Raw genomic sequence first — 16,933 nt, 5'->3', positions numbered from 1 at the left:
ACAAGAGTGAGGGCCTCGGTGGTCAGAAACCTGTAAATCTTCCGAATTCTACGAAGGTGGAAGAAGCAGGAAGATACCACGGCATTGATTTGTGGCTTCAAGGACAAATCGCTGCAAATGATGACCCCAAGACTTTTTACAGAGTCTGCAGGGCGGGGGGGGAATGCCCAGGGATTTAGGCCAAAAACTGGAGTTCCAGGGGTTAGTGGCACCTCCAGTCAGTACGAGCTCTGTTTTGTCGGGATTAAGTTTTAGTTGATTGGTATACATCCATTCACAAATAGAGATCATAGTGGATTGGAAATTGCTGATGGATGTGTTGGAAGAATCTATGTTGAACACCAACTGAAGATCGTCGGCGTAGTTGAAGGTTGTGACTGGGCTGTTGCGTAAAGACACAATCAGGGGTTGCATATATAGATTGAACAAGAGGGGCTATAAAGCAGAGCCCTGGGTGACCACAGGTCAGTCTTGTTTTTTCTGCTGAGAAGTTGGCCATGCGGACTGCCTGGAAGCGCTTATGTAGAAAGGAGGTGATCCATTTGAGAGCCAGACCCTGGATGCTCGCATTACCGACACGGTCGATCAGAAGTTCATGATCGACCGTGTCAAAAGCAGCCGACAGATCTAGAAGTACCAGGGCCTGGGTGATGTTCTCTATCAGCTCCTCTCCTAAGCTCGTCCATGACTGCCAAGATGACTGACTCCGTGGAGTGTGCTGGCCTGAAGCCAGCATGCCGGGGGTCGAGAAACTGTGAATGCTCAATAAATGAGCTGAGGCAGTTCATGACGTGAGCCTCTAGTATCTTGCTGATATAGGGGAGCAAGGAGATTAGACGGAAATTGCTAAGCACTGATGGATCTGCTTTAGGTTTTTTCAGTATTGGGACGACTACAGCGCTTTTGAAGGTGCCCGGAACGATGCCTAGCTTGAGGGAGTTGTTAAGAAGTGAAAGGCCTCTTTCAAAATGTGGGGGGGACAGCAGTCAATAGGAGAGCCAGATCCCACCTTGTTTAGGAGGGCCAGGAACTCCTCTCTAGAGATCAGGGGAATTTGGTCGAGCGTGAAAGGGGTTTTTGCATGGTATAGAGAGAGTAGTGGGGGAAGTAGGGGTAGGGATGTTGTTCTTGATACTTGACACCACACAGGTTGTGAAAAATGTCTCCCGACACGGAAGATGACTGCCCTAGATGTCCTATGCAACCGGCCAAGCTACTATATATGCTCTGGGCGTGCCTGAAATTGACACCATTCTGGGCATCAATTTTAAAAATGATCAATGACTTGACACCAGGGTCGAAAAGGACATTGTAGAATACTGTATACTAGGCATAACTATAAAATCAAGAAATCGCAAGGAACCCAGGCTAGGTTTCCCAATTTATTAATACTAGCGATAAAAGCAATTAAAATGTGCTGGAAATCCGTAAAACCCCCGACAACATTATCATGGTATGGTGAAGTGGTGAGATGGGGGTAAAGCCGAAAGCATGGAGAAGAGAAGAGAGGGCTTAGAAAGCATCACATTTCTATGGAACGGGGCACATTACTGGAACAATTTATCTCTGCTGAACAATATTTGCACTCAACATTAATAGGGTCTGACTAGTAGCTGATTACCGGACCCCAATGGATAATGCTTCCCGTGAAAATTCCAGAAGATCTTGTCTATACACACTGTAAACTAAAATGCAACTTATATTTTCATAACAGTATGTCTTGGATGACAGAATGTGTCAGCCCAGTGGTGAATAGAGAGATCTGAATCTAGATGGGTGGGAGGAGTTGCACCTGGGACCTGAATAGGGCTGTGCCTGCCTTCCACAATGCTGGCTCCATCCCCTGTGGTGCGTCTGATGTCTCTGCCCTGCACAGTGAAATAAGAGAAGGAATCATGTCAACAAAGTGCCCAGGGCTGTGCTTTCCCTCCACAATGATGGCTCCACCTCCTGTGGGGCGTCTGATGTTTCTGCTCTTCACTGTGAAAGGAAAGAAGGAGTCATGTAAACAGAGAGCTCCTGAACTGGTTTGGACTGGGCAAAGGCCCCTCTGCCCTCAGAGGACAAAGGATTTTAGGGTATAAGTATTGGGATCATGATCCCAAGATTCTAGATCTCTTTTGGACAACAAGAAGAAACCTTTGCTGAGGAGAGGAACCTGACAAAACTGAGGAGAGACTATTCCTAAGCTGAAGTGCTGCTTGGGGGATTGGCCTGCAGTGGTTGCCTGACTGCCAAAGAAAGGAGAGAGGAACTTTGTTTGTACTTTCATCAACTTGTGTAAGGATCTCCAAGGGCTTGGAACAGAGCTTGCCTTCTGCTGAAGTCTCGGGGACAACAGACTTCACCCACCAGCTCCCCAAGACCCAAGAGTCTTTCTGAAGTGCCTGCATTTGTGCTGGACTTTTGAGGACTTGCGTGTCGCAAGGAGCTAGAAGCACGACTCAAGAGCAAGAAGCGTGGCGCCGAACTGCCGAATCACAACACAAAGGTTCTATGGAGATCCATTTAAGGTACAATAATGGCAGAGGACAAAGAACCACTCGCATGCAGAGGTTGAGTTATAACAAAATATTCCATTTTATACACATTGCAAACACAAGAAATAGATTATAGTGCATCATGTCCCCATGTGAAAAATGGAACCAAAATGTGTATATTAACGTGGTCTACTATATACAAGGTTTCCAGATCTACAAAGAACGACAATTTATGTATCCATTTTTAGCAGCACAAATATACAATGATATATGCAGAGTGGTCGCTCGTTCTCTATATGGGGGTCTCTTCAGGACTTAGATGACTGGGACATCTAAAACGAAAAATGGGAGGAATTGGCATAAGGCCCAGGTACCGGCGCTAATGCTGGATTGGAATGGAGAAGGTATCTAAAGAAGAGGTACCTGTATTGATATAAGCGCAGCCTTGGTGAAAGTGTGCGACCGTGAATAGTGAAATAATGAAAAGTAACTCACATGAGCACCTGGCCGAGTTTTGTCATGTAATGATAAAAATAAAATAAAAAATAACTTTTACTACATTCAAGGTTATATTGTATATATCGTATATATGCAGGAATGCCACTTACCTCAATGTGAGGCAAGGTGTGCGTTATAGAAATACTGTAGGGCTGGCGCTCCTATTCAAACATGCTACCGCAGTAGCAGTGTCAGTGTTCCCTTGTTTAAATGAGTCCCGGTGGACTGTTGCGCCTGGAGGGGGTAAGCGAGGGGTTAAGTGGGCAGATAATAGAGGTATGGGCAAACAGAAGTGATGCGGAGCAGAAGAATGGTAATGGGATTCTCTGCATTCTTACCTTAATCATAAATTAAGCAATAAGATCTCGCTGGGTTCTGTAAAGGGCCGCCTCGGTCGGCTTCAGTGTGGTGCTACTTGTTATGTTCCTGGATGTGGCACGCCCCTGACGCCAGAAGTGTGCAGCGTTGAGTCATGTGACTCCCTATAATAAAGATAGACCACGCACGTAGGCATTCAGACGTGCGCACAGAGAGCCACCAAGTTATTCCCAGAGTCCGTCTCAGTTATTTCTAGGGCCACGTGTCAGGCCGAGTTAGCCTCAGATGCCCCGGAGTGTAGGCCCCAGATTACTACCCCTAGGGCACTCTTTCCCAAGCTGCATAACACAACAATTGGCGACGAGGGTGGTTGCGGGATCCTCGCTCGGGGTGTGTGTGTGCCCACCATCTCGTGAGGCGGCTGTGAGCCCGTCCTTTGGCTCGTGGTGCTCGTGCCTTGCGGTGTCACACGCCCCCACACAGTGCGCCTGGAGGGAAGACTTCCACCCCTGGGGGATCGCAGGTGAGCCGTGCTGCCCAGCATCAGCCTGCAGCGCGCAGTGGCACGATTGGCCGAGTGCCGGACTATTCCCTCGGTGGATTTCCGCCCAGCGCCGCACCGGGCCCCTCGGCACGTGTGTGAAGCGCGCTTCGGTCCGCCTGGCCCGACGATCGGGGAGGCGCCCGGCGTCATCTCGCACCTCTGTCGGACGCGGCGCCTGCCGGTCCCACTGCTGGCCTCGCTCGCCCGTGGTAAGCGCGCCGGTCGCACGCGCCTTCCCGGGCTCTCTGAGGTGTCCTCCGCGGCCACGGACCGACCTGCTTGTGGGCGCTGACAACCCTGCACACGGTAGAGGCCCACAGCCGGCCCCTTCGCGCACCGCCTCTGGTGCTGCCCCGGCCCGTCGAAGGCCTGATCAAGCGCTCCCTGGGCGATGGCTACCATTCCGCCCATTGAACCGTTTGTGGTGGAGGGTGCGCCCTCGACTCTCGCCCTGAAGTGGAAGGAATGGGTGGACAGACTCCTAATCTTCTTCGAGGCCACGAAAGTCCACAAGGAACAAAAGCGAGCCATGGTGCTTCACCTAGGTGGCAAAGACATTCACTCCATTGCTCGGACACTCACAGAGGCGACCCCCAAAACTCATCACACGTTGATAAATGCCCTAAATGCTCACTTTGAACCCATGGCGAATCAGGACTATGAACGTTTTGTATTCCGACAAGCGCGGCAACTGCCGGAGGAGTCGCTGGACGCCTACCACACCAGACTCAAAAAGCTGGCATTAACATGTGGGTTCCAAGACATAACGGAAGAAATCCGAGGTCAAATCATACAGGGCTGCGCCTCTGCCAAACTGAGAGAAAGAATACTGGAAGAATCGGGCAAGCCGCTGGCCGACATCCTCACTCTCGGCCGCACGAAGGAACTCTCCAAAGCCAGGGCGGCGCATATGGAGGCCGCACTACAAGCCACGGTTAAGGTGGAACCTGTCAACAAGCTGCAAGTCCAAACACCGTCCAAGTGGCACAAAAAGACGACACCCGCCCAGGGTGGGGCATCCGGACACTCATGCGGATACTGCGGAGGCCCGCGACACCTGGCACCTGAATGTCCAGCAAGGGGGAAACGCTGTTCAGGATGTGGCAAGATGAACCATTTCGAGAAAGTATGCCGATCGAAAAGGTTCCGTAAACCACGCCAAGCTATACAGACCATCACGGAAGGAGATCCGAGTCACAGTGGCATGGACGATGACGAGGAGGAGGAACGGTCAGTGCACAAAGTACACATGATCGGCACCGCCGCTCGTCGCACCAGAACACTGCCTCAATGTTCAATCCAGGTGGCGGACCAGGACATAATGGCGGTAGTGGACACAGGAGCGTCCATAAATCTCATGAGTGCCTCACTATACAGAAACATGGTCACGCCTCCGGCCCTGAGCCCCACTCCCATCACTGTCTTTGCATATGGACAGGACATCCCCCTCAGGATCTGGGGGAAGTTCCGAGCGGCAGTCCGCCATGGGGACAAAACCACCAGAGCAAACATCTTTGTATCGGAAGAAGTGCAAGGCATGCTACTAAGCTGCAGAACAGCCGAAGACCTAGGTGTGGTAACGTTCGCCTTCGGAGTCCACGAAGAATCAGTACAACAACTCCTCATGGACTTCCCGGACCTTTTCGAGGGCATTGGACGCTTCAAGGGCCGTGAGATACACCTACACGTTGACCCCACAGTACAGCCGGTAGCTCTGCGACACCGTCGCATTGCATTCCACCTTCGGCCGTTGGTGGAAGAAGAACTCCACAAACTGGAAGCGGCTGGCATCATCGAGAAGGTCTCCGGCCTCACCCCCTGGGTGTCGCCCATCGTAGTCACCCGCAAACCGAAACAGCCAGTGGCAGGCAGGATCTGCGTGGACATGCGCCTCCCCAATGCAGCCATAAAATGGGAGCGTCACATCACCCCCACCATTGATGACCTCATCGGAGAAATGGCTGGGGCCTGCTGGTTCTCAAAGCTAGACCTACGATCGGGATATCACCAGCTGGTGCTAGACAAGGAGTCGCGTAACATAACTACTTTTTCCACCCACATTGGTCTTCGGAGGTACACCCGACTCAGGTTCGGAGTCTCCAGTGCGGCGGAGGTGTTCCAAAATGTTATCCAGGAACTGATTGCCGACATACCTGGGGTGATAAATGTCAGCGACGACATAATGATACACGCCCGCACCATCACAGTACATAATCACCGATTATCTCAAGTGTTTCGCAGGCTCCGAAACGCAGGACTTAAGCTTCATCGGGAAAAGTGTGAATTCCTACGAACCAAAATAGGGTTCTTTGGATATTTCTTCTCGGTAGACGGTGTCCACCTGGACCCCGATAAAGTAAAAGACATCAAAGACGCACCACCCCCCACGACAGTCACCGAGGTCCGGAGTTTCCTTGGCATGGTGAATTATTGCGGTAGATTCATCAAAGATCTGGCCAATCTGACCCTTCCTCTGCGTGACCTTACCAAGGACTCCACCGCGTGGACCTGGGGACCGGAGCAGGAGAAGGCCTTCCAAGATATCAAGGCCTCCCTTTCCAGCAACACCACGCTGGCGTTCTTTGACCCTCGAAATGTCACCCTCTTAGCGGTGGATGCCGGGCCGGCAGGACTGGGAGCCGTCCTGATGCAAAGGCAGAGGGATGAAATGCATTGGACTCCAGTTGCCTTTGCAAGTAGATCCCTCACCGACACAGAGCAGAGGTACTCCCAAATTGAGAAGGAAGCTATTGCAATCCATTGGGGGTGCCGGCACTTCCATCTATATGTCTACGGCAAACCGTTCACAGTGGTCACTGACCATAAACCGGTAGTGGCCCTGTTCTCAGGAACCTCATCGAAGCCGCCCCCGCGCATTGAAAAATGGCTGCTTCCACTGCAGGAATATAACTGTAACATCGAGTACCAGCCTGGAGCAAGGAACCCGGCGGATTATCTCTCACGCCATCCCAGGCCAGCCACCCCAGAGGAAATGGATGAGGCCGAAGAGACAGAGGCATATGTGAAATGGGTGGTCGCGCGGTCATGCCCGCGTCCCCTCTCCTTAGAAGACGTTGTGAACGCCACAGCACAGGATGCCTGTCTACAGAGGGCCAAGGAGATCCTCCGAACGGCGAACTGGCACAAAGCCAAGGAGAGTTGGAAGGTGCTCACACCAGAGGCTAAAAAAATCATGGAGAGCCTGCACCACGTCCGGGAAGAACTCAATGAGGACGACGCGGGGTGTCTGCTGAGAGGGCATCGCCTGGTAATACCCACAGCCCTAACTGACCAGGTGATACAACTAGCACATGTGGGCCACCAGGGAATGGTCAAAACCAAAGTGCGGCTACGGACAAAAGTATGGTTTCCCCTAATGGACGACATGGTGGAGAAAGTAGTGAGGTCATGTGCTACTTGTCAAGTCACCGGAGATGCTCCTCGGGAAGCCCCGATCATAGTAGAGCCCCGGCCCCATCGACCGTGGGAGAGGGTCAGTATGGATTTTGGCAGTCTCCCAGATGGAAGACACACGTTGGTAAAGATCGACGACCATTCCAAATACCCTGAAGTGGAGATAATAGCAAGCACGAGTGCGGAGTGCGTAATCCCAAAGATGGAGAAAATTGTTGCCACTCACGGGGCTATGCGTGAGCTCCGCACGGACAATGGACCCCCGTTTCAAGGGCAAGATCTGGCCACCTATCTATCATCTCTCGGCACTTGCCACAGACGCATAACCCCCCGCTGGCCTCAAGCCAATGGGGAGGCAGAGCGATTTATGAGAACCCTGAATAAAGTCATTCGCATCGCCCATGATAAAGGTCAGTCAGTGGAGATGGCCATCTTCACATTCCTCCGAAGCTACCGGCAAACCCCACACTCAACTACGGGGATAGCCCCAGCCCATCTCCTTATGGGGCGAGTAGTGACGGACTCCATCCCCCACCATCCACAGCGGTCACCAGAGGAGGCGAATGAAGAGAGTATTGCAAAGAAAAGAAAGGCCATTTTTGCTAAAATCAGCCAGAAAAGAAGGGCGGTGGTGACTCGGTTCAACAGAGGAGATGTGGTGCTTCTTCGCAACAGGGTAACAAGTGGCAAGTTCAGGCTGAACTATGAGAAAGGACCGTGGCGAGTGATTGGTGTAAAAGGCACCCGCATCACAGTGGTTCGAGGACGGGAGACAGTAACCAGAAACGTATCACACTTCAAACATTTTCATCCGGAGCCCACAGCATCCTGTCCCCCACTGATTGCCAATGGAACCGAAACTGCAACTAATCCACCACACCAGGAACTAACACCCAGCCGCGAGGTCACACAGAGTAGCAATTTGAGAGCAGAGAGTGAAGAGGCGGGTGAGGGGGCTGAGGCTCTTGAGAATGTGCCAGACCCGGATGGGGCCGACAGGGAGGCGCCAGGAACGGTCCCAGCCACCGGAACAGACATGCTGAGTCAAAGAGGGTCGCAACACCGGCTGAGAAATAACCCCACACCCTCCTGTCGGCTACGCGACTATTTCACGTAAGACTGTTCCAATAAACGTTTATGTAATTGCAATGCATATGACCATGTGTTACTCGGTCGCCATAATGTTTGGAAGCTGAAGATGTCAATGAAGGACATTAGGATAGACTGTTCGATGACTTTGCGGTTGTTGTTGTTGTTGTTGTTTTTCCTTGTTTTAGGAGGAATGTTATGTTCCTGGATGTGGCACGCCCCTGACGCCAGAAGCGTGCAGCGTTGAGTCATGTGACTCCCTATAATAAAGAGAGGCCTCGCACGCACGTAATGTAATGTAATGTAATGTAAGGTGTTTTATAGCGCGCTCAATTACTGCCGGAGTATCCTGGCGCGAATGACCGCTGGGGAACCCGTCCTGGCTTTCCCTGTGAGATGGTCCCATGCTGGGTATCTCCAAGGTGAAGCCAGGCATCCCCGGCGTCTGTGGGGGGCCGTTGTAGAGATGAGGCAAGCTTAATGCCCAGAGTTACCGAGTGTGATCACTGCCCAAAGTGGGCACCGAGGCGAGAATTATCAGTCCGCTGACCCTGGTCCTCGACCCTGCCGCGTCGGGAATCGAACCCTGGTCCCGGGCCGTTCTCAGCCTTCGGGTCTGCCGCCTCTAACCAGTGAGCCACACCTCTCCACGTAGGCATTCAGACGTGCGCACAGAGAGCCACCAAGTTATTCCCAGAGTCCGTCTCAGTTATTTCTAGGGCCACGTGTCAGGCCGAGTTAGCCTCAGATGCCCCGGAGTGTAGGCCCCAGATTACTACCCCTAGGGCACTCTTTCCCAAGCTGCAGAACACAACACTACTGTCAGCACATTGGTACGGTGACAGTGAGTGCTCTCTAAGCGGTTGCTTAAGTACTCGTGTTCCCGTCACATGTAGGCAGGCCAGGGTGGAAGATACCTGCATCACCGTTCCATCCGGTGATCGGTTACCGTTGATGGAAATGGAAAACAGACCACTGTGTATGTGCGGACGGACTGTAAGCGTGCGCTGTTTATGACAAGACTATGTCATGTAGTGCCTGTGAGACTAGAGGTCCTGCATGGTTACCGAATATATATACATACAGTTTGGGATTATTTCCGATCTCATTTATGTGATACATCCAATTGTTCAGCAATCAATCATGGTTAAATGTCACAGCATACACGTGCCCCCAACTAAATTCTATACACTAAAGCTGACATGAAATCGATGTGTCCAGCAGTGACCTTGAGCAATCTTGTATGAATAATTTAGTGCAGAAAACAGTTTTAACTCTAATCTCACGTTTGCATGTTTTCTCATGTTATGCAGTGAAGAGTACAACCATATTCATTTTATATCCAAAGGTTAAACAATCATTATTATTCAATTGTTCAATGTCACGACATACACGTGCTCTCAACTGAATTCTATACACTATTGCATTGTAAGCCTGTCTGCTCGTGCCAAGCTACCATGGGGCTGAGCAGGGGTTATTTTAGGGAGTGTACCCCCTTACCCTGACTAGAGGCAAGGGTCCCTATTTGTACCTACCTGTGCCAACTAGAGACCCCCAAATCTAACAGATAGATAGATAGATAGATAGATAGATAGATAGATAGATATTTCGTTGGGCCAGGCCCTTTCTACAGGGTCACCCCTAAACTCTTTACCTTTGAGGGAGACCCTTTTTTTTACATTACATTTTTGCTGGCTTTAGGACTCAGGGCACTTTACCACTGCTACCCGGTGTTAACGTGCATGTGTTCTCTGCTTTAAACATGGTATCATTAGCTTATCCACAATTGGCATATTTAATTTATATATAAGTCCCTAGCAAAGTGCACTACCTATTCCCAGGGCCTGTAAATTAAATGCTACTTGTGGACCTGCAGTGCTGATTGTTCCACCCACTTGAGTAGCCCTTTAAATATGTTTCAGGCCTGGCATTGCACAACCTGTGGGTGCAGTTTTAAACTGCCATGCTGACCTGCTAAGTTAACCTTCTTGCCGGGCCCAAACCTTCCATTTTAATACAAAAGAGTTGCCCCTAAGGTAGGCCCTAGACAGCCCAATGGGCAAGGTGCAGTATATTCAAAAAGTAGGACATGTGCTTTTAAATTGTACATGTCCTGGCAGTAAAAAACTAATACATTCGTTTTTCACTACTGCAAGACCTATCGCTTTCACAGGTTAACATTGGGATTACCTTATTGCATTTTATTTTTTTAAATATCTTTATTCGGCTTTTTGAACAACAATTTTTCACCCTTCTGACCCCCCCCCCCTCCTACCATTGTCAGACAAGAATGCATATTTTTACATTTACATGAATTATTATCTCATCACATTTACAGAGTTGTTGTTCCTGGCGTCAGCTTCAATTTAGGAATACATTTGATTCAGTTCCCGCCTTGAGACTGGCACCAAACCAATAGGGGAGTCTAAATTTCTAACCCTTTTTCGCGTCGTCTTCTACCCTTTCGCTTATAAATGGAGCTTTCCATATTTGAGATGGCAAGAAATCTAGCTAACCATTGTTGAAATGAAGGAGCTGTCAAGTCTAACCAGGCGGAGGCAATGCATAGCCTAAAAACAGCCATAGCTATAAATACGAGCACATGCCCCACTATAGCATTGTTAGGATCTGCGGCTTCAAGTAGGATAACATCACAAGATAAAACTATCGGGGTTTGCAACACTTTAGATAAAAACCTCTCAATTTCTTGTTAGATAGATTTTAGTCCATCACTAGTAGAGAAGATGTGCACTGAGTCAGCACTATAGAGCCTGCATCTAGGACAACATGTGCTTTTGCCACTTCTCCACTTAGCTATTTTATCCGGGGTATAATATAAAAAGAAGCACGTTTAAAAAAATTGTGCTTGCAATTTCGTTGATGAGAGAATCGTTTGTGACATGTAAAAAGCATAATTAAATTCAGCATCAGACAATCCAATTTTCTCTTGCCATTCGTGTGATGTTTTTACCATATCGTCCGGAAACAATGCATTAATAAGTGCGTAAATGGCCCCAATAGTATTTTTTTTACCATGAATTAGAGTCTCCACAAAATTGTTTTTTTCCAAGCTCACCCTTCCCCCAACCTTGTGAAACAAGAAGTCCCGGATTTGGAGGTACTTGAAAAAGTCTTGCCAAGTCAGCCCAAAGTTTATTTTATTTATTTAATTTTTATTTATTTATTTAATTTATAAGGAGCTTAGCTACCCAAGGGTTTCCCGGCGCCGCCTGCATAGGTCAAACAAATAAGGGAGAGGAACTATTGATTAAAGAGCCAGGTCTTCAGCATCCCACGAAAGTGCACAAAATTGGGCTCATTTCTTAAAGTCAGAGGAAGAGAATTCCACAAGATGGGGCCTAAATAAGAAAAAGAACGACCGCCCATTCTAGACAGTCTGTATCTTGGAACCACAAATTGAGTCTGACTAGCAGACCGAAGGCAGTGAGGAGGAACATACAGTTGGACAACAGATTTTCGATATTGAGGAGCTTTACCCATTTTGATTTTATGCATATGGGGTAAGGTCTTGAATTTAATACGATTCTCCACTTTCAACCAGTGGAGATCACGTAGAGAGTTGGACACAGAAGAAAACGTAAGAATTTGGCACAGCAGCCGAGCAGCCGCATTTTGAACAACTTGAAGTTTATGAATGGATGAGGGGAAGAGTAGTACCCCATCACAAAAGATACAAGTGTAGTACATGTGTGTGTGTTGCTTTCAGCTGGGGAAAAAACTGTACAGTTTTTCCTGGGGTAGTATGTGGGAAGCACCTTGTGATATTCACACTGGGAAACAATAGTACCCTGTCATAAGAAGTGGCATGGTAGAATACCCCTTAGGTGTGATGAGGGACAACATAAGTACCATGTCCTGGGAGCTTAGTAGCGGGCAGGGGGGTACCTTATGCTGTGAAAATGTGTTGAAATGTAGTTCCCTGTGGCAGTGGCGGCTCGCACAGGTAATGCTGTGGGGTGGTGAGACGGGTCGGGCAGGGCGTAGTGGAGTTCGACATATGACTGGAAAGATGAAAGTAAATAGATAAAACCACTTTCCTTACGGTTGCCGCATCACCGTCCCGGCGATGCGGCAAGCGCAAAGTAGGTAGTTTTATTTCTTTCTTTCTTTACTTTCACCTTTCCCGTCGTATGTCGAACTCCACTACCCCCACCCCGCCTCACAGAGTTAACTGTGCGAGCCGCCACCGCTCTGTGGTGTGGTGGGTGGTAGCCACAACACTTTCATTATTGTGCTCTGGTACCAATCCTCCTTCTGTACAAATGGAAAGATGTGTGAAGCATGTGGTAAAGGGTGCAAAGTACATTTATGATTTTTTTGTGATGTTTTATTTTGCATATAATAGAGTGACTCAGTGTTATGTTTGACGAGTAATGTTTGTTGTAGTTTTACTGTGTTTTTCCTGAGTACTTCTTTATCTGCTAATGTGGACTGGTGTATAACAGGATAACTCTAGTGTTTGATTTTTGTGTTGTGTAAGGGATTTTCATTAAGCGTTTATAGGAGGCTGGCATATTTGGAGTACGTCCTGACTTCTTCTGGCGCAGTTTGCATGGAGCAAGGTACTTGGTGGAGATTAAGTGTTTTCCTCTGCTTGGCACTTGGTCATGTTCATTTAGTCAGATAATGTAACTAGGTGAAGGTCGTGTTGGAGTGATATGCTGTACTTGTCTGTGACAGTTCTTCTTGTGGGGATGTCTGAGTGTTGCTTGTGGAAGATGAAGAAAGTGTGAGAGTCTGTTGGGCTGTGTAGTTTAGCAAACTGAGGTGGACAGTCAAGGGAATTTTGAGTTAAGGTGATGTAAGGTTGAACATTTATTTTTGTGCTTTAATATGTACACTTGGGGATGATGGGTAATTCTGTTTTGAAGGAATGTGGTGGTTTCCTTTCCCTGGTTGTCGTGTGACTGAGTGTCTGTGAATGCATGTCCTGCAAGCATAAAAGTTCTATGGTGTCATTATGTGTGTGCAGACATATGGTGGTAGGGCGTCATGTCTTTAGTGGTTGCAAGACTTGCCCGTCTTGCACAGTTGTGAAATGGTTGTCACAACTTAGTTGTTGTCTTATTTTGTTTTGGACATCAGGAGTGGGGAGCCTCATGTCTTGATCCTTATGGTCATTGTGTCTGCATGGGTACTAGAGGGTGTAACCGGTGTTTGACTGGATAAGCTATAGAGGTTGGAGAATGAGTGATTGTGAATTATTGTCTATGTATTTTACATGCAAGGGAATGACTGTTAACCGTTTTCTTGTTTGGAAAAAAGGGGAGGCATGTAGTATCCTATGTCCTCACTTCCTGTATAGCTGATCTTGTGTCTAGAATGCTGACAGTGACTGATGTAATACAATTTTGGTGTGTGGTCTGGAGTGAACTCTAGGCAATACAACAGGTGAAGGAAGAATGGATCCTTGACTGGACCTATTTGCTATTGCTGCAACCCAAGAGCCTTACATGAAATAAAGAACTTGCCTCCTACCTGAGTGGCTCCAGACACTTGTATGAAAACCCTGGCTTCTAAGTTCAACAGAGCTGTTTTTATAAAATGCTTATTCTTGTACCCCCTGTGTTAATATATTATTTCTATATTAGCTAATTCTTGTACACTCTGCCTTAATATATTATTTCTATTTTTAGCAAGACAACAGAGACATGTTTCTTCGTGTGCAACATATGATATATGACCTTGTGGAATGGAGATCTCAAATAATTTCTGGGACACTACCACAGGATGAGCTCAATGAACTGAAAAAGAAAATAACAGCCAAGATTGATTATGGAAATAGGTTTGGATCAATTTACTTTTTTTTAAAGATATAATTATGTAAATAAATGTTTAATCCCTGTTGATGATTACAAAATATGATTGTGCATTAGTGTTTATAAAGCCAAACTCTGGATGAGGATTTTAAGAAGATTTTGGTACATTTTATTGGCAATATCTCACACAGAAGATTTTAAGGAGGCTCTGATTATGTCTGAACACCACAGATACCTTTCTTCCACTAAAACAACCCCTAAAGCCCAATTCAACCACATCAATTTTCAATCCAGCCTATCTAAGGTCACAGGACTGATTTTAATATTAATGCTGACAACTTTACAAATTTAGGTATGAAGTTTAGCAATAATAAGAAACTATTTCTGGAGAATATTTTTTTCTCACACTTAACAACTTTAAATTTGATGTCTTGCATTAATCCAAACCAGCCCTCTTGGATTGATCTATCTCTTACAGACACTGTGCGGCCCCTGGTGATCCTGCCTGACTCTTCCGGCACCCTACGCATAATAGTTTGGTGGTACAGGCTGCTTCAGCCTCGTAAGATATCAACTCTCAACTCTCGCCCTCATGTTCCGTCAGACAGAGATTCCTGGAGATAGAATTCTTGTGGCAAGCATATCTTCTCCACAAGTTCTGCTTTGCATTCCATTAATACACCTTGTGTTCGTGGACACTTTCCCATAATTGTGGGAAACTTAGCTCTGCTCTTTCTCCTGTCTATCTCCCTAAATCCACCCATTATCGTTTCTATTTGGGATGTTGGTCCTTCATTTATTTCTCGCTACAGCTTTCCATGGCGGTGTCCATGGTTGTCTATCCCACCTACTGGGGGTACCCGGTGTGGTATTCCTACTTGTTGCAGGTATTATTCTTATACTACATACGGTGTCGATGACAGGTTATGGTCCTAAACTACTTGAGAGCCACCTGTGGTCTAGAGTTTATGAGCGAGTGTCTCTATTCTGTTGTCCAGGTTGCTTTTCTAGCCATTAATTCTGCCTAGGTCATTCTTTCCTCTATGTGTCCTTCATTTCTTTTGTGAGCTTCTCGCTCTTCTTCATCAGGGCGCACTTTTAATGGACTACTCTGGTGCACATGTTTCATTCACTTCTTGTGGTTTTCACAAGGGTATTTAAAACAAAATTATTATAAAAAAAATTCTCCTTCAGCCCTGCTGATCGTCTTGTTTGTGGTTTCCTCCACATTCTTTATCTGTGTGGTAGTACTTAAGTGCAGATTTTTTTCTACCACTGCTGTCATTGCTCTGACTTTTCCTGTCAGGATATCTGTCCTACTCACTTATTGCCTAAAGGCAAGTCTTTTTTCCTTATTGCCACAAACACTTCATTTTTCGGAGTTCTATACACTTGTGGCATCAAGGCGTCTACATTTTTATCCATGAAATGCCACTACGTGGTCCCTTTTTGTGTGATAATGGCTCATCCACCTATTGGTGGAATTCTTGTTACTTGAAACTGTTCCTAGAGCTTTATGGTTTTGTCCTCTTGTACTTAATTTCTTTGTTGGCTTGCTTGTCCCCTTCAGTAACTCTCTCTATGGACAACTCTTTTCATTTTGTTCTGTACCTTGCCCTGATATCCTACCCACAGGAGTTAGTCATTACATCTATGTATTATCTTTTATTGCTGAGGTTTCGTTTCCATAAAGAATATCCCCCTTGAGTGTGTATTTCACTTCTTTAACCCAATTCAGGGTTTTCTTCACCCATGTACCTGGATATGATCTGCGCAGTAGGAGTATTGCCCTTATACTTTTAATTTAAGGCTTCACTCACACACACCTAGGGGAGCAAATAGAAATGTTACGCACCAAAGCAACAATATTTTCTAAATATGCGCTTGCGAGTGTATGTCTTTGTGATAACAGTTAATGTGTACTAATAATACATGTTGGTAACATATTAGTGTTTCATGCTCTCCGCGCGTGCTTAATTAATTGTGTAAGAATTTGAACCTCTCAGCCGAGTTAAGAGCGTAATTCAATGCTTGCATTTAGCCGTAAAAACAACGAGTCTTTTTTCACTGTCTTCTAAATTGTAGTTTTGATCACATGACTGGTTGTGGGTACACTGTTTAAAATGGTGACTGCAAAGAATTGAAGCTTCGGTGAACAAGCCTGCTGGTCAGGCGAAACGCGTCCGAGGGCTACATGAAATAAAATTCTATGGTCAGCACACAGTCTCGTCACCTGTAGTTTTTAGTTATATATATATAACTTTGGTGTTGTTTCACGAATCTTCGCAAAATTCTCCCCAAAAAATGTTTCATCCAGGTCAGCTCATATCCTGAAAGTTTGGGGGTGATTTGTCAAGTGGGGGCTGAGAAAAAAGGGGGGTTAACCCCGGCCGCTCCCCCAACTGCGTCCAAGCCGCTCCTGGACACACCCATGGACCTTTCTCATGCTACGCCTGCAGATACATCGGCACCGTCAACAACTCCGCTACGGTCACACCACAGATTCCCGACCCCAACCACCTACAATGCATCTTGCTCAACACCCGATCGGTCCACAGGCACGCCATTGACCTATGGAATCTACTAGACACCATCTCTCCGGACGTCGCCTTCCTAACAGAAACATGGATGAACGCCTCCTCCGCCCCAGACATCACCATTGCCATCCCAGAAGATTATAAGATCATACGCAAGGACCGTACCGGCCACACAGGAGGAGGAATCGCTATCGTCCATAAGAAATCCATCCACATCTCAACCAGCTCTGACGTCAATCTCGCCAACTCTGAACGCCTTCATTTCCAGATCCA

At 47.3% G+C, this 16,933-nt stretch overlaps 1 protein-coding gene across 1 annotated transcript in view; it reads left to right on the top strand.

Annotated features, from left to right (window-relative positions):
- DOCK1 (dedicator of cytokinesis 1) overlaps positions 1–16,933 on the top strand; it is a 1,358,032-nt gene that overhangs the window by 153,342 nt on the left and 1,187,757 nt on the right. The window contains exon 6 of the mRNA XM_086922569.1: positions 14,001–14,149. Within this exon, the coding sequence (XP_086778695.1) occupies positions 14,001–14,149 (149 nt within the window). The remainder of the gene's footprint in view (positions 1–14,000; positions 14,150–16,933) is intronic.

The sequence above is a fragment of the Lissotriton vulgaris genome, chromosome 5 (assembly GCF_964263255.1).
Source record: "Lissotriton vulgaris chromosome 5, aLisVul1.2, whole genome shotgun sequence".
NCBI classification, from domain to species: domain Eukaryota; kingdom Metazoa; phylum Chordata; class Amphibia; order Caudata; family Salamandridae; genus Lissotriton; species Lissotriton vulgaris.
This window is presented reverse-complemented; position numbering and strand designations above follow the sequence as displayed.